Source organism: Cydia splendana, unplaced genomic scaffold, assembly GCF_910591565.1.
Source record: "Cydia splendana unplaced genomic scaffold, ilCydSple1.2 scaffold_59_ctg1, whole genome shotgun sequence".
NCBI lineage: Eukaryota > Metazoa > Arthropoda > Insecta > Lepidoptera > Tortricidae > Cydia > Cydia splendana.
Window position 1 is genome coordinate 695,918 of NW_026946895.1, and position 14,348 is coordinate 710,265.

The 14,348-nt window shown below is 36.5% G+C and overlaps 1 protein-coding gene across 1 annotated transcript; it reads right to left on the reverse strand.

The window, feature by feature from the left end:
• Positions 1–3,886: 3,886 nt before the first annotated feature.
• LOC134805771 (uncharacterized) lies at positions 3,887–4,522 on the reverse strand. The gene has a single exon (XM_063778997.1). The coding sequence runs from the start codon at positions 4,520–4,522 to the stop codon at positions 3,887–3,889; it is 636 nt and encodes a 211-aa protein (XP_063635067.1).
• Between the last annotated feature and the right edge of the window lie 9,826 nt (positions 4,523–14,348).

Sequence of the window (14,348 nt, forward strand, 5' to 3'; positions counted from 1 at the left end):
GTATATTATTTATTACATCATTAAATGTTGCTATTACTTTGCAAACTCAACCGTATGAGTTCCTTAACATCATAATATATGTAGGTATGGAAATTTCCCATTAACCATCTTGTTGATTCATGATCAACCATTAGTTCCCATCATTTTATGGGGTTGATGATGTTATCCTTTACGACTTGGCGTACAAATCGTTAACATCATCATTTCGGCAACAGCCAGTAGTCATTTTGACATTTTTCGTTTCAAACGATTTTTTCCCATCATTTTATGGGGTTTATGATGTTGTATTACAACTTGGCGTACAAGTTGTTAACATCATACTTTCGGCATCAGCCTAAGCCAATAACTTGTTGGCATTTTTATGTACATATATATGTACACACAATCACTGCAATCGCTCATAGATCTTGAATTGAATAGCCTAGATGACAAACATTGTAATTAATTATATCATTTGTGCCAGTATATTTTGAGAATCATTAATGTTTACATGAGATCCGTTAAAGGTCAACACAAATGTTCTTAGTTTGACCATCATACTCCAAGCACAAAACAGACTTTACTATGCAGTACCTACAGCAGGTACTTAGACCTTTTGGAAATATGGAAACAAGTAAATTTATATTTTGCTGGTGAATATGTACATCGTTTATAGTTTGCAAGGCAACTACATAGGTACATGTATTCTTGCATAAAATGTAAAGAAGTATTTGAAACAGAAACTGCTACAAAATACAAGTTATTATTTTATAGAACATCTTGTATTTTACCATATGAAATAGATAAGGAATCTAATATTTGATACAATTATCCATTCTTCCCTTTTAAAAAGAAAAATAACTTTTAGTTATAACTTAATCTTGTATTGTATTTCCATATACTTAGGTATTTCTATATTATCAAATTAATTTTGACGAATTGCTCTATTATTTCAACAGACTGTATTATAAAATTCAACATTTGTCATCTACCAATGTACTTTATTTGGTTGAATGTCCAAAAGAACCATACACCATTTCCTAATCCTCATACGCCTCCGAGTTACACCCATTACAGGCATCTGAAAGTCACTCATATCTTGTATTTCTCACGATTTCATTGTTTTGTACTTTATTTTGTTCTGATATACATGCGTTCGTTTTGCAAATCGTTGGCCCTGTTTACAAATTAACCAATATGGCGCCAATTTTTCATCAATTTGCAATTTGCGAATTTCATAGGTACTCACGGTTTTACCTCGTCGCCACTTGTGATGTTCACTTAACATCATTAATCTAGTTTACTTTTAGAGGAATTATATTTATTATAGGTAAATAAAACAATTTATTATTCGGTCCATACAGAGCGCCCGTAACACAGCGGCCGCCATCATGCGCCCAGTGTTGCCAGCCATCTGCTTATTTATTGATGAACACCACAGTACGTATACGAAAGTTCTAATTATTACTTGTAAAACCCGGCAGCCGTGATACAGTCTCACGGGCTGTAGTCTAGACTGATAGCAATAACAATTAATTGGAACAAAGTGTTTTAAGTATAATGTATTCCGGCATAGCCTCACGGACTATACTCTAGGAATATAATGTGCTTCCCGTTTATACAGCGTTCAACCTCACGGATTGAACTAAGGTATAAATTAGGGTCGGTAATAGCCTTACAGACTATACTCATTGCACAACGTAATAAAACAAAGCTACATGTACATAAGACATATTTTGTCAAATGACTAGGCGACGGTAACTGAAAACTTACCTTCATATTGCGAATCCTCTAGCAAGGGATCGGGTTCGCCTATATCTTGGTCCATACATTCGTATTCATTATCTGTATAGGAGGACGTACTGGGGCTATAACTACGGTGACGGCGCCTACGACGAATCTTCGATTTTTTCCTCTCAAGGCTTCGGATTTTCCTTTCCAAGTAATCTTCCTCGTCTTCCTCACGATGTTTGCGTTTTCCCATTTTATCCAAAAACACTAAACACTATTACAAACTTGCTAAAACACAAAATATTTCGCTAGCAAAGAAAAAGTACGTGCACGATGGCCGCCACACAAAACGTGTATGAAATACCCCCAATTTAGGCGAGATATTTTTTCTTAAAAAATGTTACTCTAAATTGTGTACGATGGCAGCACATTCGCGTGCTACTACAAGTGAAGTATAATGTAATCACGAAGGGCGAATCACAGAAGTTTAATTAATAAATAAAAACTACCAACTAGTTACCACATTACATTAAGGTACTAGTGGTTTTGTAGTTGTAGGCATATAGGCATAGCAGAGCATGCTACTAGTCCTGTAGCGCTGCGCTGGCTATATTTTGATCCCTAACTTAAAGTAATATTAAAGTCAATTATTTTTTCGCTTACGAATACTGTTTTAAGATGTTAATCTTACATTTTGTTTTGTGTCACAGATATTATTTGCTTCTTAAGTAATTTAATAATTTGTGGTAATTATTTTTATTTTGAATTATTTTGGAGAAAAGAATATTCGAGAGAAAACATGTAACTGTGTCGCATTTAGGATAGTTTTTTAAATGTGAAAACATAGTTTGTGTCAATTACGCCCATTGCAATCGGATACTATGTCATACTATTCAAAATTACTCAAAAAATAATTAAAGTTAAAAAAAATTGCTGACGTGGCATTTAATCGTGTCAATATGTACATTACATGTTTTTGTGTCTTATTCAGGCATAGCTTCATAAGATTTGTGATAATTTTGTTCTAACAGGCTATTACCATAACAAAAGAATATTAAAGTTACTAGAGTTCACATCTTATTAATATAAAAGGCGGGATTAATAAGAAATATGAATTTGTGTCAGTTTCATCCATTGCATAAACAGATAATACAAAAATAATGTTTGCGTTCATACGACGCTAGCGGGCGGCTATTAACGGGCAACGCGGGCCGTGCAGGGGGGGGCGGGCGCGGCGGCGGCGGGTAAGGGCCTTGTACTATTCAATGAAACACCACGAGTCCTTGACAACAACTCATAGTCTAATAAAACATGGTCTTCCATTCCCAGAGTGACACGGGGCTACGTCACAACAACATGGCCGCTATATATAGCGCTATCGCATATTATCATATAGCGCTGTCGCATGATGACGTAAGCCCGTGTCAGTTAGGTGACCTAGAAAAGACGGGAATGGAGTACCAGGCGGAGTATATTATTATACCATGACAACAACTGATTTATTAAAACATAAGAGGGTAGAACCCTAAACTTACAGATACCTACAACATCTCCCCCAAAAGGAATTTCTTAAAAAACTAAACAATTTGTTGTTTTGTAACATAATTTATCTGTCACAACAACCCATTACATTCTACAATCTTATCAATATATACATTACTTAGTCTATTCCCGTTTTTTTTTTATATTTATCAGAAAACCTTACACTATATATACCTATATATATTTTAGTTATAAGTATGACCGATATATTTTTACACCTACGTCTAAACGACCTATTGGTTTTTCTGAAGTAACTGTTTATCTTTAACTTATTACTAAGCAAGTATAATACTAGCCAATTAATTCAAAGCATAATGAAACTTATTTCTATGTGTTCTCACGGTTGTATAACTATAATGTCTATGATGCACCAAACACCTTAAATAAGAGAAGATAAGAGACTGTAAGGTTCAAAATGAAACCGTGATATCATAATTTTACTATGATGCTAAAATTAGACAGGTGATTTTAAACCTTACGGTGAACTAAATAAGATCTAATTACTTCGGTTATTCCGACTTAGTATAAATTAATTTGATAATTAAGTTATATAGTTGGCTATTTTAATAACAAATACCTATGCGTAGGCTATATACGTAACGAGTATTTTTAATTGAATTCTGTTTAACATATTTTACTTCTTAGACTGATTTTCGGCGAATAATTTCGCCTTTCTACGCGTCATTATGCCTGTCGGTCCATCGGAAGCATGTGTTTGTTGATTATCTGCCTTATGAGCGTTATCATAAGACGGGTTTTCGCATGTTTCCGATTGACCGACATCTTCGCAGGCATCCTTGAACTCCTCCCCGCAGTCAGCTGATGGCTGCGGCGGCTCGGAATTCGGGGACACCGGCTCGTCACTGACCATACATTTTATCAGATGACGACGATTGCGTCGGAATTTACCTCCCATCTTATTTTGAACTATATACGATCTAGGAGTCGCGGCTTTACCCACCACAGTGGCGCGAGTCCTAGCTTTTCCTTCTACACATACTACGTCATCTCCTATGTCAAGTGGAGGTAATTCCTTACAATGTACGTCGTACCGTACTTTGGCCTTATGCTGATTAAGTAACATTGTGTCGTGTTCAGATGAGTTAACAGGTTGCGGCTTTAATAATTCTGGATGAACTGGTAGTTTACATCTTAATCTGCGACTCATCAAAAGCTGCGCAGGGGAGCTCAAACCGTCGCGGGGCGTGTTTCGGTAGTTTAGAAGTACTAAATAAAAATCGCTATCACTTAAAATTGACTTTTTGAGCATTAACTTTACCGTTTGAACTGCGCGTTCACTCTTTCCATTAGCCTGGGCATAATTTGGCGATGATGTTACGTGATTAAAATCCCATTTTTTGGTAAATTCTTTAAAATCGCGACTACTAAATTGGGTCCCATTATCTGTAATCAAAGTGTCGGGTATTTATCACAATATGTTAGTTATCACAATGTTGGAGGAAATATTTGGTAAACTGCACACTTCAACATAGTTGGAATAATAATCCACCAAAACTAGGAAATATTTTTTTCTTATTTCGAAAATATCTGCACTAACTTTTTCCCACGGAAGTTTAGGGATAGCAATGGGTAATAGCGGCTCCTTAGGCGGGGCGTTTGAGCACTCCTGGCAGGTAGCACATCGTCTCACCATGAGCTCGATATCACGTGACATGTTAGGCCAGTACATCACTTGTCTCGCGGGCCGCTTGCATCGATCTATGCCCATATGACCCTCGTGTACTATATTTAACATTGTTGATCGCAAGACTCGCGGTATCAACACAGACATATCTTTAAAAATCACTCCATTGACCATAAATAATTCTTCCCTAAAAGACCAGTACACCTTCAGTTCAGGCGCTACTTGCGACTTATGGTCGGGCCAACCCATATTAATATACTCAGCTAGCTTTACAAATTCGGAGTCTCGTTGAGATTCTTTTTTAATTAACGATAGTTTCGCATTTGAAATAGGTATGTTATCAATTATTAGTTGTATCTGATACACGTTATTTTTATGTACTCCCTCACTATACAGATCTGGCAAAGGCGCCCGAGACAATGTGTCCGGTATATACATATACTTTCCAGGCTTATAAGTTACAACTAAATCGCTGTAGACGTAGCATCATGCGTTGTAAGCGTGCTGGGACAGACATGAGAGGTTTTTTGAAAATGCTCTCTAAAGGTTTGTGGTCTGATTCAACGGTTACTTTCTCTCTGCCAAATATATACTGATGGAATCGTTCACAAGCAAAAACAATCGCGAGCAATTCCTTTTCGACCTGCGCGTACCGTCGCTGCGCGTCCGTGAGCGTGCGCGAGGCGAACTCCACGGGCCGCCCGCCCTGCAGGATGACGGCGCCCAGGACGTCACGTGACGCGTCCACTGAGAGCGTCACTGGTGCCGTCACGTCATACAGCGCCAGTACGCCGGCCCCACAAACACACTCTCTTAACTCATCAAACGCACCTTTTTCCGCGGGCCCCCACTGCCAGTTATTCTCTTTTTTCAGTAAGTTAGTTAAAGGTGTCGCTCGTTGAGAATAATTAGGTATGAACTTGGACAAATAATTCACGGCTCCAAGAAATCGCTCTAAACTCTTCCTATCGCATGGCGGCGGCATTTGACTTATTGCCCTAATTTTCTCACTATCTGGCCTCATACCGTCAGCGTCAAAAATGTGCCCCAAATAAGTGACTTGCTGAACAGCTATTTTACACTTATCTTTGTTAAATTTGAGATTTATCTCTCTCGCTCGGTTTAACAATGCATGCAATCTTTCATCATGTTCCTGTCGAGTTTTACCCCATACAATAATGTCGTCTATGAAATTGTCTACGCCTTCAAGATCCTCAAGAAGTTGCCGCATTTTGGCATGGAAAACCTCCGAAGCACAACTAATGCCAAAAGGCAACCGAAGGAACTGATACCTCCCAAATGGAGTCGCAAATGTGCAAAGGTCAGCGCTTTCCTCGTCCAGCTGCACAACCCAGAAACCCGAATTAGCGTCCAGCACCGAGAAGTAGGTGGCTCCGCGCAAGCGCGTGGCCAGCTCGGTTAGCGAGGGCAGCTGGTAGTGCGCGCGACGTACCGCCACATTTAACGCGCGCGGGTCGAGGCCTACGCGAATACCGTTATTCTTTTTTGCAACAAGTACTAACGGATGAACCCATTTTGTAGGATGTGATACTTTCCTAATTACTCCTAATTCCTCCATTTTTTTTAATTCGTCCGATAACCTGTCTCTTAACCCTAGAGGTATCTTCCTATTAGCGCATACGACCGGCGGAACCGATTTGTCAACAACAATGTGATATTTACCCGGTAGACAACCTAAACCTTTAAAGAGATCAGAATATGACGCTAAGTTTATGGCATAAATACGTTTTATCATGCACATCTCTTCACAAGACTCCCGTCCCAGCACACTTTGACATTTCATGTTAGCGATTGCGAAGTGTAGAGAATAAGGTTTATTTTTATACCAAAAAGTTATATCGCACTCGCCTATAATAGGGATCTCATTACGGGTATATGATTCCAAATTAACTTTGACCGGTTGTAACATTTGTTTATTAAACCCTAGCGATAAAAATCTTTCTAACGAAATAACATTCATATCTGCACCCGAATCAAGCTTAAAGCGCTCGGGGCCATTCTCACATAACAAGGTTTCATACCACTGATTTTTATTTTTATTACATTTCATTACATTTCACCATATCCACGTAAAACGGTTCTAACTCGGCGGAACCACTACTATACGAGTCATTCTGATCGATCTCATACACTTTTTTAACGCCGTTATCAGTTTGTACAAAACGAGACTTACACATTCTGGAGAAGTGTCCACGATTTCCGCACGCGAAACAAGTCGCGAATGAAGCTGGGCATTCCCGGTTGTCAGCACAACGCGTTCCGCCGCAACCCGCGCACTCACGAGGCGGGACACGCGCGCCGCCGGCGCCGCGCCCGCGCCGCGCGCTGGGCGCCGATGCCCGGCGAGGCGGCCGCGCGGCGCCCCCGCGTCGCGCGCGCCTTTCTACACCATGCACCTGCACTGAACTGGAACTCTCGACACTTTTACTTATCTGCTTGCCGCTCTCTTGTGACACCTCCTCAGCTTGGCACAACTTGACAGCCTTATCCAAATCGAAATCGTCGCACCTCAAAAGCCTATCTCTCACTACGGAGTTTCGTATGCCGCATACAATACGATCTTTTATGAGGTCCTCCTGCAAAGTACTGAACTCACAATTTTTGCTCAGGAGACGCAAGGCCGTAACATACGACTGAATGGACTCGCCATCCTCCTGATTACGAGTAAAAAATCTATATCTCAACAACGTTACGTTGACCTTCGTTCCAAAGTATGCGTCGTATTTTTTTATAATAGCCTTTGTGACGAATACACAATAAACAGTACGACGCAACTACCCGCTAGCTTCACTCCGTGGAGAAGTGTCATAGCGTACGGGGGGCTGGCGGAGTGCACGAGTGATAACAGTTGTTTCATTTGATCACCCAGTACACAACGGAGCCTGGACGTCACAGATGGCGACGAGGGTAAAATATTACAAAAAAAATACGGAAAGGGAAGGTAACGGTGGCGGAAAAAAAAACAAATCTAAGGTATGGAAATCCTAACCTAATAGCTACCGTATTTGTCCATTTCCTCCCGAGCTGCCGATTGTATTCAGGTAATACAAAATTTTGGGCGAGGTGATATTCTGTGTAACGAGTGACGTACGGTTGTACATAATACGAAAATATTAAAACTGCAATGATTTTATATTATATTGATAGGCGGTACTTACGTAAGTAGGTTATGAAATTCCAAACTCACGTAAGAGGAGTATTAAAGGAACTAATGCAGAATTTAAATATTACTGTAAAAACGTAGATCTAGTACCTATACCTAATTTTATAGTTTTGTTTACAATCAATGTTAATAAAAAAAAATATGTATATGCGCAGTTGAATTTGTCGACTGCATACATAAGAACAGTGGTTTACTTTACAACTATTATTGAGTAAATAATTGATGGTACGCAGCTCGGGAGGAATGTTTACTAAGCAAAGAAGAAATATACGCGTGCTTATTACACTAACTCTTTGACAATGGCTACTGTGCGTGAGCCTGGTTACCAAATGTAAATCCAAAAGTGTAATCAATGCAAGATAGATCAATAATTGGGGTCACTACAAAAAATAATGTACTCAGGTTACATTATTTCTATGATGTGGCACCGACGTATTAGCCATGAATTTTTCCATGAAATGACAGAAACGAATATGCTGATGGTTTGCATGTTACAAATACAGATGGTACATGGTTTATTTTCTGACTCAAAATCGTATATTAGAATTCATATGATATAAAGGGTAAATAATCAAACTACCTTCGCGGAAATCATGATTATTATGAGTTGCGTTCATACTTAAAATATACCGACCTACTTAGTCGTGTAATTAAATACTAAGATATTTTTAAATGAGGGAACGTATAGAGAAACCTGCATATTAAGTCGGTATAGTTGTATACATTTTATGGACCTTATGTCCTAAAAGAAATATTGTTCGGTTAAAATAACCAGTTATAATCAATTGAAATGCTATTTATAGCACGATATGGGTATGAATCGATGTTAACTTGGTGTCGAATTAACATGTATTTATATATACATAGGTATGTGCTGTTTATGATAATAAACAATGCTAGCAGGTAACGGACCAGTTAAATAATCAAGGACCGTTACGATGTCAAGTGAGTCAAGAACTATAGATAGCGTACTTAGATTGATAAATGCCGAGGGCTTTGTTATTGTTTTACTGTAGGAGTAGACACGTAAACTCAGCATCAAATGAATTGAGTAGTAAGTCGGAGTCAGACTAACAAGAAAAATAAATTGCAAGAAGTAAACTGTACATCACATCTATGCTGCGGTTGGTATAAGTAATAATTAGTAGGTTGAAACGTTCAACTGGTACTAGCAAAACAAATAATTAGTAGGTTGAAACTTTCAACTGGTACTAGCTAAACAAATAATTAGTAGGTTGAAACTTTCAACCGGTACTAGCAAAACAAATAATTAGTAGGTTGAAACTTTCAACCGGTACTAGCAAAACAAATAATTAGTAGGTTGAAATGTTCAACTGGTACCAGCAAAACAAATAATTAGTAGGTTGAAACATTCAACTGGTACTAGAAAAACAAATAGTTAGTAGGTTGAAACTTTCAACCGGTACTAGCAAAACAAATAATTAGTAGGTTGAAACATTCAACCGGTACTAGCAAAACAAATAATTAGTAGGTTGAAATGTTCAACTGGTACTAGCAAAACAAATAATTAGTAGGTTGAAACGTTCAACTGGTACTAGCAAAACAAATAATTAGTAGGTTGAAACGTTCAACTGGTACTAGCAAAACAAATAATTAGTAGGTTGAAACTTTCAACTGGTACTAGCTAAACAAATAATTAGTAGGTTGAAACTTTCAACCGGTACTAGCAAAACAAATAATTAGTAGGTTGAAACTTTCAACCGGTACTAGCAAAACAAATAATTAGTAGGTTGAAATGTTCAACTGGTACTAGCAAAACAAATAATTAGTAGGTTGAAACATTCAACTGGTACTAGAAAAACAAATAGTTAGTAGGTTGAAACTTTTAACCGGTACTAGCAAAACAAATAATTAGTAGGTTGAAACTTTCAACCGGTACTAGCAAAACAAATAATTAGTAGGTTGAAACGTTCAACTGGTACTAGCAAAACAAATAATGAGTAGGTTGAAACGTTCAACTGGTACTAGCAAAACAAATAATTAGTAGGTTGAAATGTTCAACTGGTACTAGCAAAACAAATAATTAGTAGGTTGAAACATTCAACTGGTACTAGAAAAACAAATAGTTAGTAGGTTGAAACATTCAACTGGTACTAGAAAAACAAATAGTTAGTAGGTTGAAACTTTCAACCGGTACTAGCAAAACAAATAATTAGTAGGTTGAAACTTTCAACCGGTACTAGCAAAACAAATAATTAGTAGGTTGAAATGTTCAACTGGTACTAGCAAAACAAATAATTAGTAGGTTGAAACATTCAACTGGTACTAGAAAAACAAATAGTTAGTAGGTTGAAACTTTCAACCGGTACTAGCAAAACAAATAATTAGTAGGTTGAAACTTTCAACCGGTACTAGCAAAACAAATAATTAGTAGGTTGAAATGTTCAACCGGTACTAGCAAAACAAATAATTAGTAGGTTGAAATGTTCAACTGGTACTAGCAAAACAAATAATTAGTAGGTTGAAACATTCAACTGGTACTAGAAAAACAAATAGTTAGTAGGTTGAAACATTCAACTGGTACTAGAAAAACAAATAGTTAGTAGGTTGAAACTTTCAACCGGTACTAGCAAAACAAATAATTAGTAGGTTGAAACTTTCAACCGGTACTAGCAAAACAAATAATTAGTAGGTTGAAATGTTCAACCGGTACTAGCAAAACAAATAATTAGTAGGTTGAAATGTTCAACTGGTACTAGCAAAACAAATAATTAGTAGGTTGAAACATTCAACTGGTACTAGAAAAACAAATAGTTAGTAGGTTGAAACTTTCAACCGGTACTAGCAAAACAAATAATTAGTAGGTTGAAACTTTCAACCGGTACTAGCAAAACAAATAATTAGTAGGTTGGAACTTTCAACTGGTACTAGCAAAATAAATAAGTAGTAGGTTGAATGTTCAACTAGTACTAGCAAAACAAAAGAAATGATAAGCGAAATCATAACACTTACCTACGATACAAACAGAGAATAATTAGTAAGTTGAATGTTCAACTGGTACTAACAAACCAAAAGAGTCAAATGTACCTAGTAACTAGTCTAGTAGACGCGATAGTGGTGGTTGGTACTAACGATAGGACCTTTTGTTATAGGTCGTCCAAATTAGTACAACATAGTACTTAAAAGTAAACTGACGCGATATAGTGTTGGTTGGTACTAACGATAGTATCTTGTTATAGGTCATCCAAAATGTCCTAGATACCACCGTTAGACGGATTCTTTAGCCCACCAAAACTTAATAGGGAGGCAAAATAGTCATAAACTGACATTATGTTAGTATAGAGTGACCTCCTATTATGTAATGTATTTATTGAATTCGACATAATATAATAAGCAGTTTAGTGCCTCTGCCTACTGTTCCAGTTAACTTAAGGCGTAGGTATAGATGGATGGCCTCGGGAATAGGCATATAATAATGCATATAATATAATTATACAAAAAAAAAATACGCCAGTTGGAAAACATTTCCTGTCAAGTATTACAATTTAACCTTCTTCTAACCTATACCCGTATCATAAATTTACTGTATTTTGCAGATGTTCGTATGGGTAAGAACTTAATGTATCAGCTTAAATAAAAAACGAACAAAGTATATATAAAAATATATTATACGCCGACTTAGACGGTATTCCGGTTAAAGATTGTTGTAGCAATTCTGTTGGAACAGTTAGAAGACAGGTTAAATTATAGTTTAAGAGAAACAAGCAGGGTACCAGGATAAGAGTAATAATGCATACTGCGTAAGTAGCCGTGGAAATTGTGGAACACAGAGGCATGCCTAAACTTCCCAAATAAAACCTATAAATAGATGAGGATATATAATTCTTCAAAATCGTATATGATCCAGATTTCATATAATAAATCCCAATTCCAATCTATTTTAGAGCCGGAATACATGATCCTATAGAATAATAATCAGGGCAAAGCTCAATTACAAACCCAAGTACAACAGGTACGTAAATAGACGCTGGGCCTACATCATGTCATGTAGTACCTAAAGTCAATGCTGTAAAAACTGAAGTGGCGATGCGGGGAGCCTTACACGGTGAGGAAGCACTGCTTACTTAACTAAACTACGAAACTATACCCAAGGCAACCATGACTAAGGTACTAACAGCAAAAAAAAAAAAAAAAAAAACAAACTCTAGTGACCAGCAGTTAACCTAATGTCTTGTAAATAGACATACGACTTTTGTCGGTTAACAGTGTAGATACTGTAGATGACGAAGTCCCTTTTTACTACTACTACCTAGGTAGTAGATACACCTACTCAGATGAAGATGAGTGATGTGTGTGATGTGATGACTAATTATAATTAAGTGTAATTAAAAAGGCACTTTACCGGAAAATATATTTCCTTATTTCAGTCACATGCATAAACTTACAATAATTAAGGATGTCAAAACTCTTAGGTATGCGGTTGAGACAATATATACATTAGAAATTATACTTAGTCTCAGAACCGATACATTAAATCAAAACAGAAACAAATAACTAAATACTGTGTGTAGGTACCTACACATTATAAAATAAAAACAATAAGTATTCGAATTAACCGTGATTTTGATCGCTCTCAATGACAGTTTGCCTGATGTTTAATTTGTTGAGGCTAACTAATTAAGTAAAACTAGTAGATCAAAGTTGTAGCTTGAACCACTTCATTGATCTACCCAAGAGTACACATTTATTGTACTAATTGAGCACTAAGACTGAAAAGACCAAAAACCTAGGTCTTATCATTTAGAAACGTTAAACGTAACGATAAAATGGTACCTAAACATTCGAACTGTACTCTGGTGTACTCAGTATTTCATGGGATCATGGTTAGAATAATGGAATTCCATTAGTTCGTTGGAAGATGTTTATTGAAGTTAAATGACATACTTACCAATGGCAGGATATAGGAAGCAGACATACAAGGTGTATACCTATGTTTCAGGTTTATAAAATATGTTGCAAGCAAAATAAACCGAAGAAGAAGTGTATAAGTACAAATAATAATATTTATGTGACAGTCTGACAGTAATTATTGTGGAAATAATAATACAATACTTACTGGTCACAATTCAATTGAAAAATCAGCTTTCAATTAGTAAGGTGTTACGTTATTTTCATAACATAAATTGTAATTATGATTCTTCGTATAAGTAAGTTGCTAGAATAATTTTACAGTCGATATTATATTTGCTGTGTTACTTTTTGAGCAATAAAATGAATAAAATAAATATTTGGAATAATTGATGTCAAGATTATATCAAGTATTATAATTAAAGAACGATAATTACATATGTATGCAATGCAATTAATAATAATAATGGTCAAATAGGCAGGTAAATCTTAGTAGGTACCTAACAAATTAATAATATATAAATCTATTTGTATAGATTATTGTTTGCTTAACCTATTCACAAGTAAAACTAATCATACTTGACGTGGTACCTCTACAACGAATGTAATATTCCTAGTTTATTTGACCTTGGATTATCTACAAGTATTTTAAATTGTATTATATATATTAACATCATACAAGACAAGTAAAACTGAGTCAATCAGTTATTGCCAATAAGTAACTAATGTCCAAGACGCTTGGCAAGCTTACAATGTTATTGTACCTAAATCATGAAATAGGTATTAATTAGGCAAATATTATATTGTATACTAATGAAAATACCTGGAAATATGTAAGCATCAAAAGGAAAATGTAGTAATTAAGGCGTTTAAAGTAAATCTTTGAGTTATAAGCAATTGAATAAAACACTCAAAACTGCAAATAGGAGAAGGAGAGGGACTGACACCTAAGAAGAAATTGTAAAAGTAAAATAATAGTTTTACAGATTTAAAGGCTTGCTAGTGTTGGAAAATATTTATTATTTAACTGTTGTAAAATGAATACATCCACACCTCGCCGAGTTTCTTACGCCGGTTCTTCTCGGGTCTGAGGTTAACCTTTCCGAACCGGTGGTAGTATACCTAGATTGGAAAAATAAATTAACCTAGCGAGTATAAGATAATACGATAAACTGAACTATTGTTGCATGATAAATATATAAAGTAAAATAAATAAATCATTATAAAAAGGGAGAGATGTGACGAATACACAATCAACAGTACGACGCAACTACCCGCTAGCTTCACTCCGTGGAGAAGTGTCATAGCGTACGGGTGGCTGGCGGAGTGCACGAGTGATAACAGTTGTTTCATTTGATCACCCAGTACACAACGGAGCCTGGACGTCACAGCCTTTAC